The sequence below is a fragment of the Tachysurus vachellii genome, chromosome 13 (genome assembly GCF_030014155.1).
Source record: "Tachysurus vachellii isolate PV-2020 chromosome 13, HZAU_Pvac_v1, whole genome shotgun sequence".
Classification (NCBI taxonomy): Eukaryota; Metazoa; Chordata; class Actinopteri; order Siluriformes; family Bagridae; genus Tachysurus; species Tachysurus vachellii.
The window spans coordinates 18886983-18911102 of NC_083472.1; the positions used below are offsets into that span (position 1 = coordinate 18886983).

Here is a 24120-nt window from a genome sequence, read left to right on the forward strand (position 1 = left end):
ATTTATTACCATTTATATTATGCTTAATAGTAAAATAAGTTTTTATTACTTAAATATTAATCATGGATTGCCAAGTTTAATCTCTTTCATTAAAAAAAGAACATTTCACACAAACCTTTCATTATAATAAGCGGTAGAAGATGGATGGATGGACTTTTATTATAATTGAAAATACACCCACAATGATATTGACTTTTATATCATTCACAGTCGTTTGCAATATGGAAACTAGAAGAAACTGCGTGACAGCCGCTCGTGCGTTTCCTAAGATAGTGGAATGTTTTTTTTTTTTTTTTTCCAAGAGCGTGTTGTACTTACGTCACTGAGAAAACATGATCCGATTGGCTAACTGTACCGCCAATCATAGAAACAGGGCGGGGGACAAGTGCGGCCCGTGACGCTTTTCTAAAAAAAAAAAAAAAAAAAAGGGAGAAGAAAAAGAAAAAAAAAAAACTTGTTACAAGATGGCGGCGGTGAACTGCTTGTACACTGGAAAACAATAGAAACAGCAGAGTGAGAGTAGAGTTTATTTCTGTGCTGTCGCGTTTTCTTTTCGCTCTGTTCATTTAGACACACGGTCGGTGTCGGTTATTTTGGGCTGTGAGTAACTTTTACTGTTCGTTGAATGTAAAAGTGATTTATTTATTCCAGCATGCTTTGTTATTAGAGCTAGTTAGCGCTAGCTTAGCATAGCTTAGCTTAGCATAGCTTCGCTACATCCGTAGCTTAGCTCAGTACTATCTAGCTCTATAGATTTAATACAGATCAGCTGTTAGCCTGATAGCTATTTAAAAAAAGTTGTAAAAGACTGGAAACTTCGCGCTTTAATCCTTGAGGCTGAAGCTCTTTTTTTTTTATTCGGTTTTACACGATGTTGTTGTTTGTGTCAGAGATGTTGATGGTCTGAAAGTTTGATTGAGAGACGAGACGATTCTACTGTAAGTTTGGGGGAAAAGTCTTTACAAGAGGAACGTTATCATCCGGGACGTGAGAGGAAAAACTCGTGTATTATCTTTTCACTTGTGATAAAGCGATGGTTTGTTTGTGATGTCGAGGAACGTCGGTGTTTTTTAGACGGATGTTTTAGTAACTGAAGCTAACTGAGGTTTTATCGTGTGTTCTTTTGTAAACCGCGTCTATACTTCTACAGTGAAAGTTTAGCAGTGAACCGCTTTATAAAAAAAAAAAAAAAAAAAAAAAAAAGCTCATGTTTTTGTTCCTGAAGTAAAGTGTTATGTTTATGGGTTTAAGGTCGTACAACTAAGTTTTTTTTTTTTTTTTTATATATTTATTTATTTATTTTATTATTATTTTTTTTTTTAGATAGCTGAATGTTAACTTTTACCATCAAGATGCTTTGGATGTTAGAACAATCTGCGTTAAATAAATAGTTACTTAGTTAGTAGCTTGAGGGAATTTATTATTATTATTATTATTTTTTTTTACGATTTGGGTTTGAGAATTGTGCATTTTTTTCGATGGGTAAACTGATTTTTGTGTTTTTGTTGCTGTGATTTTTGTGTGTGTGTGTGAACTTAATCTGGCCCGAGAGTTAACGGCTAATCGCTAAACTATGTCGGATTTCTTGTTGTTGTTGTTGTTGTTGTGCTAGAGCACTATTTGGAAAATATTGACTGAAATGGAGGCAGTTGAGTGCGTTGTTTAGTAACAAGGTGAAAGGCGGAGGTCCGAGTCGCCAACACGCCGACCGACAAAAGAGGCGGCCGAAATCAGCGACACTAAAGTTTGCGCTGACTTTAGAGGAAATAAAGCGTCTCGATAACGGGTTGAGGGAGCGTGTGAACACGATGGCGGATTATGTAGTGTCCAGGCACAGCGCGGTGATGGAGCGGTTGCGGCGGCGCATCGAGCTCTTCAGGCGGCATCACAACAGCTGCGAGAGCCGCTACGACAACACGGCCATGGAGCGCCTCGAACTCGAGAGGCAGCAAACTTTCGCCCTGCACCAGCGTTGTTTGCAGACCAAAGCCAAGCGCTCCAACAAGCACCGACAGCCACAGACGGGAAGCGAGCAGGCGGCGCAGAGAGGCACCGGGAGTGCAGAGAGTGCGGAGGGAGGAGGAGGAGGAGGAAGCGCGCCTGGTGAGCAGAGCCGTAACAGCACTCTGATCGCGGTAAGGAGAAACACTGATAACCTTTTCTACATCATAAACTGATTTAACTCTCTGAAGGGACCTGTTGACGATTTATTACAGTTAAAATGTGTGTACACACCTTTCTTTCTTTCTGAAATGTACATTTCTGGCATTTAGCAGACACCTTTATCCAGAATGACTTACAATTTATACAACTGAGCAACTGAGGGTTAAGGGCCTTGCACAGGGGCCCAGCGGTGGTAGCTTGGTGGACCTGGGATTCGAACTCATGTCCTTCCGGTCAGTAGTAAACCTTAACCACTAGGCTACGACATCCCCGACACCCGACCACCACACGCCTCTGTAATTCTTCCCCAAACTGTTACCACAAAGTGTGAATCACTGTAGTGTAAGATGTGTGCTGCTTTATGACCTCACTAAGGCTCTTATGGCTGCATGAGCACAAATATTCACAGCCATGCTCCAAAATCGAGCAGAAAGCTTTTTCAGATGAACAGAGGTTAATATAACAGCAAAACAGGGCAACATCTAGGCAGTAGATGGGTATGGGCCTTGTGCAAAGACCCCACAGTGTCAGATTGTCATTTACAGGATTCTCACAATCATCTTGGTCAGGTTTACCAGAAGCATAGCATCGTTAGGCGGTAAAGTATCACACTGAACCCTCCACTCTCTTTCACCCATGATATGGGGGATGTCTGTAATAAATGTTTTACACATCTCCTTGGTGATAAAACTCACACACAGACAGCAATAAAATGAACACAAGTGGTGTGAATTTCTAGAGGGTTGTAATTTTATAAAAGAACTCGAATGTTTATGTCCGATGTATCAGCTCCTTAAATATCTAATGTTAAATGCAGATCAGTTAATAACTCAGTAAATAATTATCAGGATGAAACTAAACAATTAAACCATTTGCAGCATTCATTTTCAGGACTTAATATTAGATAGTCGAGGAACTGGCTGTGATGCAACTAGTCTTTATTTATTGAAGAATAAAAGTTGATAATCTTGTGCTACTCAAATAGAAAGTAATGCTTTATACATGCATCTGGCATTATAAAGGCTTCATTAATCAGCCTACTGGATCTCACTTTTCTAAAGGTTTTTAATTTCTGTCTCTTACTGAAAATGCTTTTCCAGGTTGCATATGTAGTCAATGTTCAGGAAGTGTGTAATATCTGGTGGAGGATTTCTGATGTGCTTCATACAGCAAAAAGTAGCAGTCAGACATCTATTTTCTAACCTGAGGCAACATCTGCGTAGAAAGTCATGAATGTGTTTCTAAATGGGACTAAAATTATTGAGAGTTTTGAGAAAACTGTAGGTTAATCGGTCTCAGAAGAGGACGGAGAAAAGCACAGACATGGCTAACCTGGTTGGAAATAAAATCTCAGTAGCACCGATGTATGATCGTTAATGTTTATGTAAGAAAATCCAGTTCTCATTACAGATTTTATCCGATGTAAATTAACAGACGTGGCCAGAGTGCAAATAGAGATTTGCTGTTGTTTCATAATCACACTTGAATAACATTTTTCCTGAACCAGAAATAATTTAAAAGTTGTTAATAACACAAGAAGCCCAATTAAAAGTCGAATTGCGCTGACTGGACTCTGACGCGACCCGTTGTCATGGTTGCTGTGACAAACCTCTGTCTTGTCATGCACATAACTTTGGCTCTAATTACGTGTAACTTGCATAAAAATTCAGATTATCTGCAGTGGCGATTATTGGACATTGACAAAGTTATTGTTATTTTAGATCTTTATTAAAAAATTATGGATCCGAAATGAAATAAATTCTCTCAGCTCAAAGTGCAGATTTTCAGCTTTAATTTGAGGTTGTGGTGTGTGTTTAATATCCAGATGAGGTCTGAGTGCCTTAGACATAGCCAGACACTGGGTTTTGTCCTCGGTGTTGCCCTGCACTTCCTTTGCTGCTTCTGTATTTGGTTTCTTCTTCTTGTTCTTGGGGCATTTTACCTTCAAGTAAAATGCATGATCAGTTTAATTCAGGTCAGGTGACTAACTGGTCCATTGCAGAACATTTTCACTTCTTTGCTTTTTGATTGCTTTCAAAGTAAGTTTTGGGTCATTGACGGCCAACGGCGGGAAGCACCATCTCTTTGGTCGAGTCTGAGCTGACAGTTTAGCCCTGTACACTTCAGAATTTGTCCTGCTGCTTTAGTCAGCATTCACATCGTCAATAACCGCAAGGGAAGCAGTTCCTCTGGCAGCCATACATCCCCGTGTCATAAGGTGAGGTGGAATGCTTCAGATCATGACCAGATTTTCCTGTCTCTATACACGTCTGTTATGAGCTGATCGTTGTTTCATCTATCCATAGGATGTTATTCCAGAACTGTACAGCCTTTTTTTTTTTTAAAAAAAAAGATGTTTTTGAAAACTCTCGTCTAATCTGTTCTTCCTGTTTTTGAGGCTCACAATTTGATTACACATTGTGATAAACCTACTGTACTGTACTTCTCTTCTCTTGTAACCTTCTCTTGACTCTTGAGTTTGACACAGATGCATGTGAGGATCTTCTTGATCTTTTTTTTTCCCCACCAAGATAAAAGTTGATGTATCGTTGCGTAATGTCATGTTAATGCTATATGAATGTGTTATGCTACACTTGAAATCACTAAACCTTTTTTTGACTTACTTATACATAAAATATTGAAGAAGAAAAAGCTATGTGCATTATTTAGTTTTAGTTCTGGTGTAACGTGATGGGCAGTAAAGATAATCATACATTTTGTGAGTGTCCAAATATTTATAGACTTGATTGTATATAAACAGTTCATAAAACCATAGCCACTGATCCAGCCATTAAAGAGCTTCGGCACTGATATTTGTCTCTCATAAGTACCTCCTTAGTGGTAAACTGTGTTTTAAACTCTGTCTAAATGCTCCATTAAGTGCTGTTGGTGATATCGTACTGCCAGTAAATTAGAATATGTGGCTCTTGTAAGTGTTGATATGTGCTTGTGAGCTGACAAGTGAGCGCTGGTGCCTGACTGACCGTTGATGTTGCATGTTTTGTTGAATTACAGTGACCTGTAAAGATGGTGTCCAGATTTATCTAATAGACTAGCAAGTTGTTTAGAGGGAAGAAGAATATAGAGCATAATTTAGTACACCGGGACAGAGAAGTGGAGTTAAGTAGAAACTTAATGCAGCTTGGGTTTTAGAAGTCTTTTGGTTTTGTTGCAGAATTTGGTTATTCTTTTAGTAGATTTTGTTATGCTACAAAAGGAGCACTTAACCAAAGATACATCTTGCTTAATGGCTGCGATGTAAAACAAGAGAAGTGCAGTTTCCTTCCCTATAAACACACTGGTGTTGTGACAGAGTGAATGCAGCCTGCAGTGAATGACTACACTGTACCTCGTGTCCGCATCCCTCATGTAGCTGTTTTATATAAACGCATGGGTTTGTCCGTGTAGCACGGCTTTGGAGCAGTTTAACACAGTAAAGATCATATTCTGCTTTGTTTCTTTTGTAATTGTACCCTTACAGTTAACTGCAAAACATCTGATTCACTGCTTTTGGTCAAGATTTTTAAACCTTTGAGTTGTTGATATTAGATATTCTGTAGTCCGCCATGCAAAGCGCTGCCCCCTACGCTTGTGCAAAATAACGATTTACAAACTCTGCAGTTTATCCTTGGGGTATGCTAGTACAAGTTATGTCAACTTCTCTCTAATAAAATGAAAGGTGAGCCATTTGACATCTGAAAATGGAAGGAGTTGTGTAGGTTTTCTGAACTGACATCATCACGAAGCCCCTGGTTCTAATTTCCCAGTGATTCTGCATCACTAACAGCACTTGTTTTATTTTCAGACGAGACATAAGCATCGGTTACCACTAAGGATGTTCTTGTACGATAGCGAGTATTGATGTCAGGGCTGATGCTAACACATGCAATATTATTTGCTGAAAGGAACTAACTAGAGTGGTAGTTAGCTAACTGGAATATTTTGAGGAACGTAAACTAGTTTTATTTTCAGCTGAACTGCAGTCTCTTCTAAAAAAAAAAAAAAAATCTCTTCTAGTTTAACGTGGAAGTTTCCTATTGGAAAAGACTTTTGGTGTGGAGAAGCTAGTCAGCACAATGTATTGTTGCTCTATTGTTGTTGTTTTTAATTTTTTTTTTAATTTTTTTGAAGGTTAGATAGTTTCTAGCTTCTAGGTAGTTTCTAGCTTTGTGCCGGTATTTTGACTGTGCGAGTGTCTTGAATATTTACTGACCCTGTTGACTGTGATCCTTGCGTTCAACATTCATTTACTTACACCAGCAAATTTCATGCTTCCCAATTACCCATTGGTCAGCTGGACATATGCAGCATTGTTTTAGCTCTGTATTTTAGTATTTTTTCAAACTGAAAAAGTTTGGAATCAAACTAAATGAAATTGGATTTCCGGTTTCAGTCGGATTTAGTCATTTTATCGACGTTTTAACACTTCAATAAGATAAGGATGGTAAACTGCACACATTCCTTCTGCCTTGACCTTTTGTGGGAACAAAACCAGAGATAAACCTAATGAAATGTTATGCACTATTGGGACATATAAGAAATGTTGCTGGATGAAATCTGTAATGATTGTGGTAGATGAACAAATGGGTGAAATGAGATCTCAGAAATGGGGATGTCTTTTAAAAGGTTCCTTACATACTACACATTTTTCATTGTAATACACACTGATTGTTCACTCTTATTTCAAGTGTCTGTTCTAGTACACATAATTGCACAACTTATGCTTGAACATTAGTAGGTTACATGACTTTGGCGTATATCCAGGCTTTACTCGCTCTAGGAACACCTCTAAAAATCACTTTGTCATCCGGACAAACACCGCAAATGTAATTCTCACTCAGTATGTGGTTTTTATCCAGGACCTGGAAGAGTAGTGGATTCCCGAAGTACAGCACATATCTAATTCTAGCGCTTTAGCATGTAGTTGTGATGCTAAATCAAATGCTACTTTAAATTGCAAGCACATTATCAAATAGACCAGAGTTTGAGCAGCAGTGGATCCATAGTGAAACTGTCAGTTGGACACCAGTAACTTGTGAATGTAGATTTAGCTGACAGCTGGCTGTGTCATTTTATTTCCAGTGGACGCACATGACATACTTTCATCCAAGAAAATTCTGCTGGATGAAGGCATCGATGTGTGAAAAGAGAAACAAGAGAAACAAACACCAGTGTAACAGCACGCTAAACCTCTTCTGCTGCAGAGCACGGTAAAATTTCTGACTGAGTCTTGTTTCTGCCAGAAAAATAGGACAAGGACAGTTTGGAGCTGAAAAAAAGACTGCTGCAGTCTACATTCTGAAAGTTACCAAAACATCATATCTCCAACCGAATGCCTGAAAAATCATCTGCACCTTAATGCTGCATGATAACCGTAACACGATAGCAGACAAGTTTCTTTTGTATTGTTACCTGAATTGAACCCAGTTCGTTTGCATGACAAGTTCATTTAGTTACTTTAGACCATACTTGTGTTTATATTCCTCTCTGCCTCTGTGTCTGCCTCTGTGTCTGCCTCTGTGTCTGCCTCTGTGTCTGCCTCTGTGTCTGCCTCTGTGTCTGCCTCTGTGTCTGCCTCTGTGTCTGCCTCTGTGCGTGCATGTCTGCCTGCCTCTGAGCATGCACATGCACGTCTGTGTGTTTGTGAGTGGGTGCACGAGTGACCTAAAATTTCTTGAGGAAATTCTGAAACCTACAGACTAGTCAAACTGCAAAATCTGTCACGGCAGTAGTTTTGTCACGTTAATTTAAGTAACTGGGAAATCTACAGTTGGTTCTCAGCACGACAGCACGTATTACTACATCATAACGAAAAAGCCAATCAGGTTCTGTTTATGTATGGAATCCGAGTGAACGTTCACACCTCATCGGGAATTTCAATAAAATTTTGTGCTGGTTGGCCCACATGCCAAACTTTAATTAACTAGTGACTGTACTAAAGTGTGAAATTAAACAAAACATGACTTTAGGAAACCTTGTGGCACAGTTTGTTTTTGTAGTAACAAATTTCCAAACAAACTGTAGTAAAGGTTTTTATATTTTTTATTTGTTTGTTTGTTTGTCTGTTTGAATTCAGTGAATTGTTCCAAGCTGTAACCATTTGATAAAACATTTGGTGGTAGTGGTGGTGGGGGGTGGGGTGGGGGGGATATTCTGTGATATTAATACAACCAAATTTAAGCCTAACCCTTATAGCAGTGCAAGAGGCAGTTGGCAGTTGTTTGCTCCACCTTATGGAGGTTTTGTTTTTTCTCTCACATTGTCTTCATCGTCGTCACAGCTCTGGATACAATGACGGTTTCGTATGTCATCACACCCACTTTTGGAGCCAGCTGCATGCTGTAAGAGTTATTAGAGTTACAATATTGAAAATTGTCTTTAGTGAAATTTGGTGATCCTGTTTGGTTATTTTAGTTTGTGTATGTTTGTAAAAAAATAAATAAAATAATTCAGTATTGTTTGCCACTACCAGCATTTTCCAGGCTTTAACTGCTTCCTCGGATTATTCGGATCTCTCGGCCCACACCTTAATCCTACGCAAAGTTTTGTCAGACTGGTTCCTTACCGCGAACCGACTAGGCTTTTCTGTTAAGCATTTGGATTTGTGCCAGGGAATTCCACCTGTAGGATGCTCCTCGATTTTGAGGTTGCCCCTGGCATGGGGAAGTGGGTACAGAATTGTATAGAGACCTTTAAATGACAAAGTAAAAACTTAATAACAGACTTTCCCCACCTTACTGTTCTATTATTTTTCAGTACAGAAAATAACTTTCCTCATTTATTGAAGAGCAGCTGTCTGAAAGACACTTAATGGGTGAACAGCATTTGTTAAGGTGAAACTCCCCCACAAATGGGGCATCGTGGCCTAATGGTTAGAGAGTTTGACGCTTAACCCTAAGGTTGTGGGTTCGAGTCTCGGGCCGGCAATACTACATCTGAGGTGTCCTTGAGCAAGGCACCGAACACCCCCCCACCCCCCGGATATATTAGCATTGATTACATGACTGTAAAATGCACTGCCTGTAGAGGTGATTATTACACACACAATGCTTGCCAAGATTCTGGCTGGCTGTATGTAATACTTTCAAACTTCTTTGTATTCGTAGAAGTTTGAAAGTCCAAACAGTTAGTTAGCAGACGCTTACAACAAAATGGGGTGTGAATCCCACTGTGTCGCTTGCAATGAAAGCATAAATCTCGGCATGATGGGTACTGAGGCTTTAAGATCCCATATGCAATGCATCAAGCACAAAATAGTGCCAACTGCGAGTATCACATTTCCGAGCCATCTTCAGCATCACAGCTGACGACACGTCAGGTGATTGCTGGATGACATTAACATGACTTCTTATAGTCTCTCCAGATTATGTATCCATATAGAACCTCTTGTTAGCTTGCAGGAAAGGCTGTCAAAAGGAAAGAGGCTGATTAGGGACTTTAAGATGACTCGGGTCTAAGCCTACCCCTCTCCCAAGCTCGCCCACACAGATGACTAACCATTGTTCCCCTGCCCCAGGACAGCTGGCTGTCTGTGTGCTGATGCAAGTGTCCATTCTGGTGCCTTACTCTGCAACAGGAAACATAAATATGCTGCCTATTTCTTAGGCCAAAGTTCAGTGTGCACAATTTTTAGCATCCTCTACTTTTATTATTTGAATTCTTTTCGTAATAATGGCTCTGGATTTGACAGTCTACCCTGAGATATTCTGTTATTGTAGGGTAGAGCTGTATCAATGCTGACACTCATTTCTATGCCAGAATGACTCAGTACTCAAACTCCTCCTAACTGCTAAGCATCATTTGCTCTTACTCAGCTGCTGATACTGTGAAAGTAAGCCTACAATATGAGTAAACAAAGTCTATTTCCACCACACATATTGCTTTCCCTTCTAATAACATTTTAAATGGCATTTCATTCGTGTTTTGGGAAATGCAAAACTAGTTCCAAGACTCCATTTGTAATTATATGCTTGCTGTGTAAGAGCACTGTCAGCAGCTGAGCAGTCATTGTCAGCTTGCTGCTTGGCGTAATGTAACACTAAAGCTACAGTGCTTTACAGTGCTCCAAGCTGCTTCCAGTGGTCTGGTTTGGTGGCGCTTGGCCGAGGTGGGCAGCACTCACTTTGCCTCATTGTGGCCTCAAAGGCAACCAGCGCCGGCCAGGAATTCGGCACGCTCTTTCAACCCCAGTGCAGCCGCAGCGCCGCCTCTTTTGTTGTGGTTCGTACATCCATACACATGGTAATTAGCTTCATGTGGCTCAGCCCTGTGGTGGCCATGGTTGTGACGGGGGAGAATCATGAAGGCAGAGAAAGGGGTTAGTGAAAAAGATTAAGAGCAGAGGCGACCGAGGTGGTTTAGTAAAAAGTCTTGGGAATAAGTTTTGAGAATGCGAAAAAGGGTGTGCATGTGTAACATGAGGGAGACGATGCCGGCACAAGCATGCATAGAGACCAGTTTTTCAGGTTGAGAAAGTCCTGCAGTAACTCGTTTCTGTGTCTCTCTCGTCTCTCTCTCCCTCTTCTATCTCTCCCTCTCTCTCTCTCCCCTCTTCTCTCTCTCTCTCTCTCTCTCTCTCTCTCTCTCTCTCTCTCTCTCTCTCTCTCTCTCTCTCTCTCTCTCTCTCTCTCCCTCTTCTATCTCTCTCCCTCTCTCTCTCCCTCTTCTATCTCTCTCCCTCTCTCTCTCTATCCCCTCTTCTCTCTCTCTCTCTCTCTCTCTCTCTCTCTCTCTCTCTCTCTCTCTCTCTCTCTCTCTCTCTCTCTCTCTCTCCCCCCTCTTCTCTCTCTCTCTCTCTCTCTCTCTCTCTCTCTCTCTCTCTCTCCCCCCTCTTCTCTCTCTCTCTCTCTCTCTCTCTCTCTCTCTCTCTCTCTGTGTGTGTGTGAAGGCTTGGCAAACCCTTAGCTCTGCTTGTGTGCAGATGAAACTGCTACCTCACCTAACTCTGACTGTAGATTAAACACAAGGTCTGCTAATACTTTTTATATATTCATGAATTATTCTACATTTTGGCCCCCCAATTAATTAACTAGGCCGTAGCCCAGTGTCTTTGTTCTTGAAACAAATTCTTGGCTCTCAAAAAAAGTTATGTTTTATTTCAAATCTAACATCTGTGTGCTCAGTTTAATATACTATATAATAAAAATATATATTGTGTACAATAACATTTATAATATAAAAAAAATAGAATTTATATAATGATAATGTCATCTATCGCAAGAAATACTCATTGAGTTTGTTAAAATATAACACGTTTTTATTTTATGTCCTTTAGCTGCAAGAGACGGTGAAGAGGAAACTTGAGAACGCCAGCCCCCCTGGTGGCCGGGACCAGGTAAATGGTTTCAGTGATGGTTACCCCCAAGCCAAAAAGTCATGTTTGGAGGATGCTTTGAGTAATCTAAACGGAATGTCAAATGGCACCATGCCCCCTCTTTCACCCATGGACACCAAGCATGGTCTTGCTGCTGATTTGGCACTGAATGGTGCACCACCGGTGGGTACTGCTGAGCAAAACGGCGTCACGATATCCACTGAATCTGACATCCGTCTGAAGGAGCTGAAGCAAGAGCCCATGGATGATATCCTGCCTACCGGTGGGGGCAATGGCAACATCATCTTGCCTGACCTCAACCTGAATGAACAGGAGTGGACTGAGCTCATGGAGGAGTTTAATCGCTCTGTGCCTTATGAAGAAATTCAAGAGCTTTTCAATGACGGTTTTGAGGACCGCAAGGACTCTGAGGTGTCATCTGGCACTGTAGCACCTACTAGTCTCCTTCCCACAGATCTTGCTGGCACGGTTAAGGCAGAGTTTTCCCCAGCCCAAGCCTCTTCTGCCTTTGAACAGGACACGCGCACTGGGTCACCACACATCCCGTCCACCTCATCGGGGCCTCCAATGCATGCCAGTTCCCCAATCATGCCATCTGCCTCTGCCTCCTCACCTGCACTGTCAGGACACCAGCATACGCAGCAGCAGCCAAGCCAGTCCAGGCCAATGCAAAACCACCTGATGCCACCCAAAGACTTGTCACCAGCACAGCAGTTGCAGCAGCTAGCTGCTCGGGAGCAGCAAAGAGCACAACTCATGCAAAACCATCAGCACCAGACCCAGAAGCAGCAAAAACAACAACAGCAGAAGCCGGCACCCAAATTTCACCAGCAATCCAATCTTCCCTCCACTTGGCAGAGTGCCCCCCCTAATCAGAGTTCGCTAGGTGGTGGCGCATTTGGCCTGGAGAAGCCCACTAGCCCCTCACTTTACCCTTCTGACTTCCAGAATCCAAAGTCTCTTCTCATACCAGGCCAGCAGCCAAGTAAGGGCTCTCCAAAAGCCAGTGCCCCGGGGGCATACATGCAACCAAGTGGGCACCCAATGATGGGTCATGGTGCAGCTGCATCTGGAACCCTCAGCCATCAACCACCCTCGGCAGGTCAGACAGCCATGTTGGACTACAACAACACTAAACCGCTGAGCCACTTTGAGGCTGGCGCACCAAGAGGCCCTGTGAACACACAGAGCCAGAACAAAGCAGCAATGCTCAACCTCCTGCGCCAGCAACAACAGCACCAGCAGCAGCAGCAGCAGCAGATGAAGCCGAGGCCCACTGGCATGCAGTTCAGACCCCCAACACATCTGTCACACTCCCAGGTAAGAATCTGCATAGCAACAACATACATGTTGTACATTTCACAATTTGCTAATCACATTTATTTGGTTTGTTGTGTGTTTGGTAACGTGAGGTTCATCAATCTAATCAAATCAAAACATCAAAAACAATTGTTTGCTTTTCCTTAAAGGTTATCTCCTTTGTTTTGACCAGAAAATGTGAGTTAATAAAACAAAACAGCAGCTCATAGATTCATTTAACATTTTAACATATTAAATCTTGATGTCCGAGTACAGAATGGGAAACCACTGTGTGAAACATTCAATTCATGTTTATTTTTGTCTCAAAGCAGCTTTACAGAACTAGCTTTCAGACACTTTGTCATTTTACTGATATTTATGGTTAAATGTATGGAGGGAAACCTTCTCTTCGACATCATGTGTTTAAGGTGCAGAACATATTGGAGACCTTATAGCTGCAACAGTTTTTTTTCCCCTCTCATGTGGATTAACATGCAGACCGTCACTTTCAGCCTTTGTGCAGAAATGACAGTGAAATTCCTCTGACTGATGCTGAAGATAGCCTTTTCTTCTCAGTTTAAATGCCTGCGTCAGTTATGTCTGTATTAACAGGGTGACTGTAGTTATAGTCTTTTTTAGTTGTAAGATTTTTTTGGTTGTTTTAGAATTGTAGTGTAGATGTGGGAGCGTGTGCAGTTGTCCCAGTGTGTCTGGCAGCAGGTTTCTTCAACCTTGGGGATGAACAGTTTGTCTGGGTCAAGCAGCTGGTTGCTAAGGAGCAAAGTGCTGGCAGGCGTTTTCTCTCTCTCTCTTTCTCTCGCTTGCTCTCTCTCTCACACTCTCTCTCTCACACACACACACACAGAGGGATGGGGGCTGGGATGGGCTAGGAGGTTGCAGTCCAGCGACAGAGGAGTCAGTAAAGAAGAGTGAGTGGGAAGAAGGGGGACTGAGAAAGAGAGAGATGGAGGGACAAAGCAGTCTTTCATGCAAAGTTCCTCCCCCTCCCCTGGCTGTCGTCCCGCAAAGAGTATTTTAGGATTGGCCCCCATCTCTCTCGCGGTTCTCCCTATTTAAATATAGCTGCTTAACCCACTTGGGTTTTTTCTTCTTTCACGCAATGAACTTTTTGCTCTTTTTTTATTTCCCTTCAATCGGTTTTGTAGTGCATTGGGCCATGTTTTTCTTTCTCTCTGTTTCCGTATTCCTCTGTCTCTCTATCTGCTTTCCAACAGTAAACTGCACATTCTTGGCTGGAGGAAGGGAGTCTTGCTTTTGATGCCCTATTTGGCTTATGTCGCTTTTTCATGCACACATGATGACCTTGTGTTTGTGTGTGTGTGTGTGAGAGAGTGAGAGAGTGAGAATGCTTGAATGGAAAATGTATGAATGGAAAATGGCCAGGGAGTGCATCCTTAATTTATTTTTAAAACAGATTGCAGGCACTGCTCTGTCATATTTGTCTGCGGTTTACTCAAAGAGCCGGTGTAGTTCTTGGCTGTCCAGTGTGCACACTCCATAATCAAACCTGTATAAATTCTACGTTCAAATCAGACACTGTTACTGAAGTCTTAGTTAAGTCATCTCTACTTGTATAAACTTTATGCATACAAGAGTTGAACTTGAGCAGTTATTCAGGTTCTTTTTGAAAGCATAGAGAACACAAAGTGATTTGAAAGCTCTGACTGTCCTTTTCTTGTTTACTGTAAATTCTAGCCAGTGACACTTTAAATAATTTCGTACTGCTTTAGATTTGTCTGATGGCTGTTCTCCTTTTCTCAGTTTTGCTTATTGTCACCTCTCTCCCTCTATTGACCAAGTTTTAGTACCCTGCCCTCTAGTGGAACAAACGAGAGCAATATTTTATGTGCCCGAAAAAAAAAAAACTGCTGCATAAGAAATTCTATACCTTTAACTGCTTATTTGTTACAATATACAAAAAAAGCATATAGCGTAGCCCATTTATACATGTTTGTCTTTCAGCAGGAACCTGGTACTTACCCATCTAACCCTCACGTCCCGGGCCCTGGTGCTGCCATGGTAACGCAGACGGGTGGCAGTGGCATGGCAGCTAACCACAATAACGCAGCATATCTGAGTGGCCTGCAGAAACAGCAGCAAATGCAGATGTTGAGTCCGCAGCAGAAACAGTTCATCCAGAGACAGATGATGGCCGAGCAGGTCAGAGGGCAAAAGGGCACATTTGGGTCTTGGAATTAAAGCTGTATTCAGAATGAAAAAAAAAAAAAAAAAAATTCTAACAACGATTATTTGACTATAACTCAGTATTTACGACTTATCACTCAAGAGTACAACATGTGGACAAGTTCTTAGGGATGGGGGATATTTATGCAAGACACTATATTTGAGTAACGATAATAATTGCTCTGTTTTAATTGAGTTTCTTAATATTAGTGGGTTTCCTTGTATCATGCTTTTCATGACAATAATGCTCTTCTTTTTCTTCCTACAGGAGAAGCAGCGGCAGCAGCAGGAGCAGCAGATGCAGAGGCACTTAACCCGTCCTCCCCCTCAGTACCAGGACCAGCAGAACCCACCCACCCAGCAAAACCCATTCCAGCAGCAGCCACAGGTCTCCCAGTTTCCAGGTATCCATGCAATGTCCAGAGTGTGCAACCACCTCATGCATGCCTCTCTCTCATCTAATAATCCACCGCTCCCTCTCCCTCTCTCTTTAAAGGGCCAGTTTGTGAAATGCTGCTGCGTCACTCTTTCCATACAGGCACTGCTTTGTTCTCTGTAAAACATTCAGCCTACCTGATATGCAAAGTGTGCTTACGGACTCACTCATTTGAATAGCAAACAGCAAGGTCTAGCAGTCAGTCATTAAAACTGAAGCTTTATCTGAAGTTTTTATTTATCTTAATTCTAATATGCATAGTGTAAAATGGGCTTACAGTAATGTCTGATTTGATATTCTGGGTTAAGTCTTCAGGGGTGAAAATTTACCAAGTGGTTTTGATGGCTAAATTGTTTAGTGTTATCTAGAGGTGGAGATTGTGGCAAAATACACTTTAAACATAAACATTTGTTTAGTATACTCACTATTGTCTCGCAATATTTTGTTTAATATTATTAGGAAAAGAGGAGGGAACATTTGTAACTTTCACTTCTTTGAGTAAAGATGAGGTGTTTTATCTTAGAATACCTTCAGAAAAATATTGTGAGAATTTGCCAATTTCATGTTACCTAAGGGTCCATTAATTAACAATGTGGACAGTTCTTCAGTATTTTTTCCTGTTTTTTTTTTTTTGTTTTTTTTTTTTGCTTTAGGTTCGTCTCAGCCAATGGGTAGCGTTAATTCCCTTGGCGGCCCAGCTGCCGGTGTCCAGCGCATGTTTCCTCAAAATCAAAGCATGATGGGAATTAATCAGGGGGGAGGTCCAGCCCCAGGCGCTCCTCCTGCAGGCAGTCAAGCAGATCTCAGCCTGTCAGCTTGTGCGGGTAGTCTTGAGCCCCAGCAGGTCATTTACGGAACCATGCCTATGCATCCGTCCCATGCCAACCAGCAGAGGCTACCAATGCAGAACTACCGGCACAATGTTCTAGTGCAGCAGCAGGCACATCTCAAACAGCAGCAGCAGCAATTGGCTCGTATGCCTAACAGTATGCCCAGTGCTATGGCTAACAACATGAGCTCCATGCCCAGTTCAATGCCCAATACCATAAGCAACAATATCCAGGCTGCATTGCCTCCACAGGCCCAGTCATGGCAGCAGCAGCATCCAGGTCTTCAGCAGGGCATGGCTGGTCAGCCTAATGCCAACAATGGTGCCTTACCTGCCGGCTTTCCGAACTCTAGTTTCCACATGCAGCCCAGGATGACCAAGCTGCCCGGCAGTGCACCTTTTGCCCAGGCTGGCTTGGGGAATGGTGCAGCAGGCAGGGCAATGGTGGGTATGAACCCGGGGCAGATGATGCCAAATGTGGCCCAGCATAGAGCCAACAGTGGCACCATGGCACAGCAGCAGCCTCAGCAAGGACAGTCAGCACAACCTCAGTCGCAGCAGGTGCTGCCCGACTTGGGGCCATTTGGGCAGCCGCAGGGAGGTCAGGTGTCTAACCGCACTGCAGGCATGCAGTGCAACCAGGCCTACCAGGTCAATCGGACACCCAGTCAGCAGCTGCCGTTTGCATATAATGCCCAATCAGGGGGCAGCTTAGCCAGCTTTCCTGGGGAGAGCGACCTGGTGGACTCACTGTTAAAGAACCAGTCTACGCAGGAATGGATGGACGACTTGGATGAGCTGTTGGCCAGTCATCAATGATTGGCACTCGTACTAGAAACTGAGTGATGTGGACATTCTTGACTGTTCTCTGGTCAGAACTGCTGTACTGTGTGTGGGAGTGTCAGAAAAAAAGGAGTATTGGGCATGAGAAGCCTGTGTGTATTGAGTATTCTTAGGGCTTTCATGACAATGTCTACTACTGATCCTGTGGCTCAGTACTAAAACCACTGAATCATACCCAAATTTGATGGGGTCACACTGCTTTTGTTTTACTTTCTGCTGTTAAGGCTACATACATGTGCCTAAAATGCTAGGTATCCAAGGCCATAAGTCAAAATCTGCATATTTGAGATGTTCATGGACTGTCTTTAGACCATAGACTTATACTGAGGATAGCCACCTTAATTACTTCTTTCCAACAATTCTCACAAGCCTTAGTCCTGAGTCTTTGGCCTTAAATCTATTATGATACTCAGATCTTTGACTGATTCAAAGACAGGCAGTTTAATTATTTCTCCTGTTCAGTGTATTCTTTTGGCAGTAGAGTTTGAAATCTTTACTTCTAGGAATTCTCAATGTTCTGAACGTCCCGAGTTTTTGTTCTCGAAAACGTGCTGTTCAGGAAGTTGATGACTCAGCATTATGTTAAAACACTAAAATGTACGTTAACATAATTTCTGTTCAATGTTACACTAAATCAAATATTACTTTCAAATGTTTCTAACCAATCAGATAAGGGGAGGGGTGACTGTCTAATCTTTTTTTTTTTTTTTTTTTTTTTTTTTTCCTTCTTTCTTCTATCCCTTCTTCCCTTGAAGTTCCCCTTCCTGTGTTTGTTACATTGGGGTCGATTGAATGTTCCACCTTGAAGAAATGTGTATACATGTGTGTGTGTGTGTGTGTGTGCGCGCGCGCACCTGGGTTTCAGTTGACGTATGGCTTATCTGTCCGCATCTAGGAGCAAGTTTATCTCAGTATCTGACAAGGCTCCATGTTTATTTATATATTTTTTTTATGTATGCATTTCCTAATGTTCTTAAGAAGATAGATCTTATTTTTATATGTACATTGTTGCGAATTTTTGTAAGTATTTTATACTTTTTATTATTGTTCTTCGCAAAAAAACGAGAGTATTATGTAAATATAGTTCTTTAGAAACAGTTCTGTGGTGTTTTTTTATGGCAGTGAGTCTTTTGAGACTTTTATTCTTGTACATTGGAATGTGTTGAGAAAAAAGTTTGCCAAGTGCAAGACCACTGTTAAATTAAAGTAATAATCATTGTATAACCTTCACTGTAGGTCACTATTAATTCAAGCCAGGCAATAGCCAATGGGTGCTTCATCATCCAGGCCTTCTCTTATACTTACCATATTATAAAATTACTATAAATCAGTTGAGAAAATCACAAACAGCCCACAAACAGTCCACAGTTCAGTGATTAAGGAAGATTAAGTGGAATTTATTAAATTAAGGTAACAATTAATGAACGACAGGTAAAAATTCAAACCTTTTCTGAAAAAACATAGCTTTAGTGGCTCACCAGAATTGAGATTATGTTCTAATCCTAACGTTGCCACAGCTGGGATCCAAGGGGCAAAATTGGACATAATCTCTGGGTAGAAGGGATTGAATGCTTTCTCTGCCCTGTCAGTCAAAGTGACAACAGCCAATCACATGTGTCTGTGTGCTTCCACATGCTCATGTATGTAAAGAGGGCTAATATCAAGCAAAAGTTCAAAAGGATATGATTTCTGGGAGTAAGTACGTGTTCGCCATCAGGCTAATGAGGAATAGAGAAAATCATGACAATCTGATATGTAAACTAGAATCTTGCAAAGGCTGAAATCACAAAAATTAAGCCTGATCTGATTCAGTTCAGTTAGTTTAAGCTCATATCTTATTGAGTGATGTAAAGTCTAACCTGTTTGCAATGACCTGTGTGACGGAGCATTATCACACTAGAAATCGGGTATACACTTGGTCAGCAACAATACTCCGATTGGCTGGATCATTCAAACAGTGCTAAACTTCTTTTAAATGGGTCCAGGGTGTGGTACATATACATTCAGAATAAGATTTAATGACTAAGTATGCTTACACATACAAGGAATTTGTTTAACACCGTGACTTATAGCATACTTAGGTGACATATTACACACTTGCACAATAGCGCACACTTTAACTGTACACACACTCACCTTCCTTTCTCTGGAGGTGTGCCGATCCAGCAGGGTGAGCAGCTTTACACCGATTGCCTTTTTTCTTGTGCATTTGTGAACGTGAGGATTGGTGGCTAAGCCACACCAGACCATGTAGATCTGCACCAGTCTGTTGCAGGTCATCTGCTGAGCTCTAAGTAATGTTACTGTCCCATTTCAAGTCCTTGCTTATTTGTAGTTTCCAGGATCCAGAAGAAGTGTTTCCACCACAAATCATCAATCACCGTTATGCTGTGCTTCAGGAAGGTCTTCAGTTTCTGAAATACTCAGACCAGCCTGTCTGCCACTCCCCGAGATCACATTTTCCCCATTCTGATGTTTGATATGAACATTACCTAAAGCTCTAGATCATTTTCTTGGTTATTTTATGCATTGCCATGACTAGCTGATTCGATAATTGTCTGAAAGAGCAAGCATACAGATGTTCTTATGCAAGATTCCTGCAAGAGTTCTGCCTCTGAAAGTAGAAATTCCACACACTGTGCTTAATTTATAAATAGCTTCAATAACGCATGAAGGCGCTCTACAAAAATGTGCTTTGCTGTAACATCTAGTAACTACTTATGGACTGTTAATATATTTGAGTTTTGATTAAATGACATTTTATATTGTGTTCTCAGTACAGGAAAATATTTAAATCTTTCTGTGATTAGCCACCAAATCTGTAGCATTTGTTTTGATAAGAGTATATACAGAAAAACCCTGGAATAATCTTCATATGTCACCCTTTCCCAAATGAATCTGATGTGCTTATCCAGAGCCTAGTACAGAATACTGAAGTGTTCATCAGAAAAACATATCCTTTAATTATTGTTTCCCAAAGAAATAATGTTACCTAATAACAACTAACAATTATAGGAGGCACTTCCTCTTCAGTACAGGTGTGTGTGTGTGTGTGTGTGTGTGTGTGCGCGCTCATGCATGCTGCCACTTTGCACTGGGTCCTGCTCAGCTCTGACTGCCGCCTACATGAGGACGTGGTAGTATCAATCTAGGAAGGACCGTTTAGATGATCGTTGTTCTGACCTGTTGTGCATTTCTGCTGAACGATGTTTGACCAGGCGGTGTGGGTTGCTGCTGTTACAGTGCTAGGAGTGCTGGAGCAAGGTAAGACTCCAACCACACCTGACTGACTATAGGATCTTGTACAGTTTATTTTTTAAAATAACAGAATTTTAAAATGTACAATAGGAATTCAGATATTAAAAACATGAATTAAACTTCTAGAAATCAACACGTACATCCTGTAACAAGCATGTTAAAATGATCGATACACTGAGAAATCCATCATGGAGACGAATGATAATAGAACACTAGTCCTGGAGACAAAAAAAGCACATGAGTTGAGGGAAAAAACTAAACACTACCTTTCCTGGTCTTCCATGATGTGGTACTCTCGCTCGTACATCATTGGAACGTTAATGCGTACGATGTACCAGGAAAGATGCAGGTAGTGTAAAAGCTGATTAAAGACACTATCAAATTATGTAGCTTAAAGTGTACTTTATATCTACATTACTGTGTAAAAGATGCACTCCTTAGGGCTCAACCTCTTAGAAAAGTATACATGAGCATAGGCTTAAATTTACACAATTCATTGCCATGAGAATTAAAATACTTCATTTGTGGCTTCAGAATATAACTCATGGCTTTGATATATTAATATTAATTTGTGGCTCCACATCACTCAGAAACAACCACCATGCCGTCATAAGCTCTTTACAAACAACTTATCATTGTTTTTTAACAAGAAACACATATTTGAATGTGCTTTGAATGTTTTCCTGATGTGTGTGTGTGTATAAATATATATATACACATATAAACCTGCTGGTAGTAGCCTGTGAATGAAGCCCTTTATTACTTTATCTGTTTGTCAGCGTACTTTTCCCTGAAGGTGATCTACGCTCGACGGAAATACTCCATCCCCCCTCCAGCTACCGCGGGACACCCCGATTTTGAGAGAATCTTCAGAGCACAGTAAGTGTTTATGTACACGTCTTACAGTGAGGACTTTTCATTTGTAACTGTTCTTAACATAATTAATACTATGACTACACCAAATCTCAGCCTTCTAAAGGATACATTTTAAATATCTATCTATCTATCTATCTATCTATCTATCTATCTATCTATCCATCTATCCATCTATCCATCTATCTATGAAAGCTTAAATGTTTTAGGAGAACAAAAGTTCCTTTTCCACCGAAATGTCCACACAAGGCTAAAACTATTAGACATTCCTGTCCTTCTGGTAGCATTTGTCCCCCACCAAGTCATACAAAACAAACCACAATAAACAGTCCTTACTGATTTGCATGTATTTTCTGACTGCAAGTAATGTGCTAGAATAGATGTGTGGAATAAATGTCTCAATTCTGAATGTTTTTCTTTCTGAATGTAGAGCAAATTGTTCTGAATATTTCCCCTTATTCGTGATTACACTTTGGGTGGCTGGACTTTTCTTCAGCCAAGGTAAGCAAGTAAGAAGAAAGAGAAGAGAAAAGGCTGTAATTATGTATTCTGTCATAACATAACATATAACATAACATGGCATCTTGCATTTGCATAAAAACAAAAGCCTGTGTGAGATGCGTGATATGGAAAATAGCTTATTGCACTAATACATCAGTGCACATCAGCTTACAGGAAGTCCAATTAGTTGTAGATACTTTGCACTGATGAGACGTTTTTGAAAAATGAAGGAACAAACAATTCATCCATGCAGTTTTCATATTATTATGTTAAGCTTTACATTCTAATAAACTCTTCACTCTCAGAAATAAAGGTATTAAACTGTTATTTGTCTTTTTGCCTGCATGGTGTCTTCAAGGGCATGTCTTTCATATCATTAGAATCCCTGGAATATACTATAACTGATAAATATGTTAGAGGGATCACTCATATGCCGTTCAAGCTGTACTCTTAAAATTAATTAAAGGTCAACCACATGCACCTTCTCTTGTAAAATATAGATACTAAACCAATACAGTGAAACCTTTATCCTTCCATCAATGAAACATTTAATGACCTCTATTAAATCTACATACTGAGTGTATGTTTATTTTAAATGTTTTTTGAAAATTCCTTTAGCTCTATCTGCTTTTCTTGGGTTCCTGTACATTTATGGACGATATCAGTACTTCCATGGATATGCAGAGTCTGCACAGGGAAGGTACAAGTTTATAATCTCCGTTCAACATTATGTACTTATTTTGTGCTGGTAGGAAATTTCATGATGGTTGAACCTGTCTGTCTCTGTCTGTCTGTCTGTCTGTCTGTCTGTCTGTCTGTCTCTCTCTCTCTCTCTCTCTCTCTCTCTCTCTCTCTCTCTCTCTCTCTCTCTCTCTCTCTCTCTCTCTCTCTCTCTCTCTCTCTCTCTCTCTCTCTCTCTCTCTCTCTCTCTCTCTCTCTCTCTCTCTCTCTCTCTCTCTCTCTCTCTCTCTCTCTCTCTCTCTCTCTCTCTCTCTCTCTCTCTCTCTCTCTCAGACTGGCCCCTCTGTACTTCATTGCAAAAGTGCAGTGGGGGCTGATTGCCTTGTCGGCCCTCGGGGTGCTCTGCTCTATGAGTCGGCTGCATTTGGGTGTGGATCTGCTCGGCTCTCTGTGTGAAGTGCTCGGCCTGAATCAACTTGAGTGAATGCAGGCATTGGAAAACATTTCACCTTCACTTTTTAATAAGGAGTTTAATAAAGACTTTTAATATGCAGGGTTTTAATAGGGTTTTTTTTTTTTAATCTTATTGTTTCCGCATTATTTTGGCAGTTTAAGTAATGAATAAATCACTTGAGCTATGATTGACATGAACATGGAATTACATGCTTATTTTCCATATTACAACAGCTTGTCTTGAATTTTATTTTCTTTCTTTATTTCTGTATTGCTGACTTTTTTCATTGATTTTTCATCATTCATTTACAATATATTATTTACAATATAGCAGCAGTAAACCTTGGTTCCCTGACACTCTTTATTTCTTTATTTCTCTTTTTTAAGTTAATAAGATGAAAAGGCAGCTTGTGATATGACCCAGAAACCCTTTGTTCTAAAATCTTCCCTGTGTCAGAAAGCTTACTGTTACAGCTTAACTGTAAGTACTGACAGCCTTAAATAAACGTTAATAATAAACATATCCACTTATAGAAAACATTACAATGTTTGAATGCTTTTAATTCATTTATGTGTAAAGTATTTCATACAATTCCCTGTTTAAGTTATTACACTGAGGGCATTTATATAAACCTGTACATTTGTCATGTGGCTGGTTTTGAGGGATTTGGAGTTCTTGTCAGAGATGAATTAGCATTCAATTAGCACTTTGGTATAGCAAAAGATTCATGTCACTGTTTTAATAACCTCCAGGCTTCTGGGAAGGCTTTCCACTTGAATCTGGAGCGTGGCTGTGGAGATTTGTGAGGTCAGGTGCTGCTGGCAGGTGAGAAGGTGTCTTCATGGAGCTCATTTGGTACAACAGGGTCATTGTCATGCTGTCGTGCATTGTAAAGCTTTTAAGTGAACTATTATTGTTATTATTATTATTATTATTTTTATTCCGCCGTAGAAATGGTCGTGCAGCCCAAACCGTAAGGCCTAGAGAGCTCAAACTTGGTCAGATGGTAGTACTGGTCACAGTTACTCAGGGCCAAAATCTCAGCGGAATCGGACAATCTGGGGCGCTTCAGCGCCCCAAAACGCGTTTGTGCCCATAGGTCCAAAAACCCAATTTTGTGCTGACTCGTAAGGCAAAGTCTCAGAATCAGAATGGTCTTTATTGCCAAGTATGTTTTCATACTTCGTTTTGCTTCGCACGAGGATTGTAGACTCACCGATATGACTTTGTTTATTTGTCACTTT

The 24120-nt window shown here is 40.9% G+C and overlaps 2 protein-coding genes across 3 annotated transcripts; both read left to right on the plus strand.

Moving 5' to 3' along the window:
* The first annotated feature begins 443 nt into the window (after nucleotides 1-443).
* Nucleotides 444-18206, plus strand: maml1 (mastermind-like transcriptional coactivator 1). 2 transcript variants are annotated; one of them, XM_060884471.1, is made up of 5 exons: nucleotides 444-2135; nucleotides 11438-12817; nucleotides 14780-14977; nucleotides 15270-15405; nucleotides 16091-18206. In XM_060884471.1, the coding sequence occupies exons 1-5, from the start codon at nucleotides 1809-1811 to the stop codon at nucleotides 17083-17085; spliced, it is 3036 nt and encodes a 1011-aa protein (XP_060740454.1). In that variant the 5' UTR covers nucleotides 444-1808; the 3' UTR covers nucleotides 17086-18206. The 2 variants fall into 2 exon arrangements, with proteins under 2 accessions (XP_060740454.1, XP_060740455.1); XM_060884472.1 differs by having other exon boundaries at nucleotides 14783-14977.
* Nucleotides 18207-20193: 1987 nt separating this feature from the next.
* ltc4s (leukotriene C4 synthase) lies at nucleotides 20194-23421 on the plus strand. The gene is made up of 5 exons (XM_060884518.1): nucleotides 20194-20373; nucleotides 21147-21246; nucleotides 21671-21741; nucleotides 22360-22441; nucleotides 22756-23421. The coding sequence occupies exons 1-5, from the start codon at nucleotides 20316-20318 to the stop codon at nucleotides 22904-22906; spliced, it is 462 nt and encodes a 153-aa protein (XP_060740501.1). The 5' UTR covers nucleotides 20194-20315; the 3' UTR covers nucleotides 22907-23421.
* Nucleotides 23422-24120: the final 699 nt, after the last annotated feature.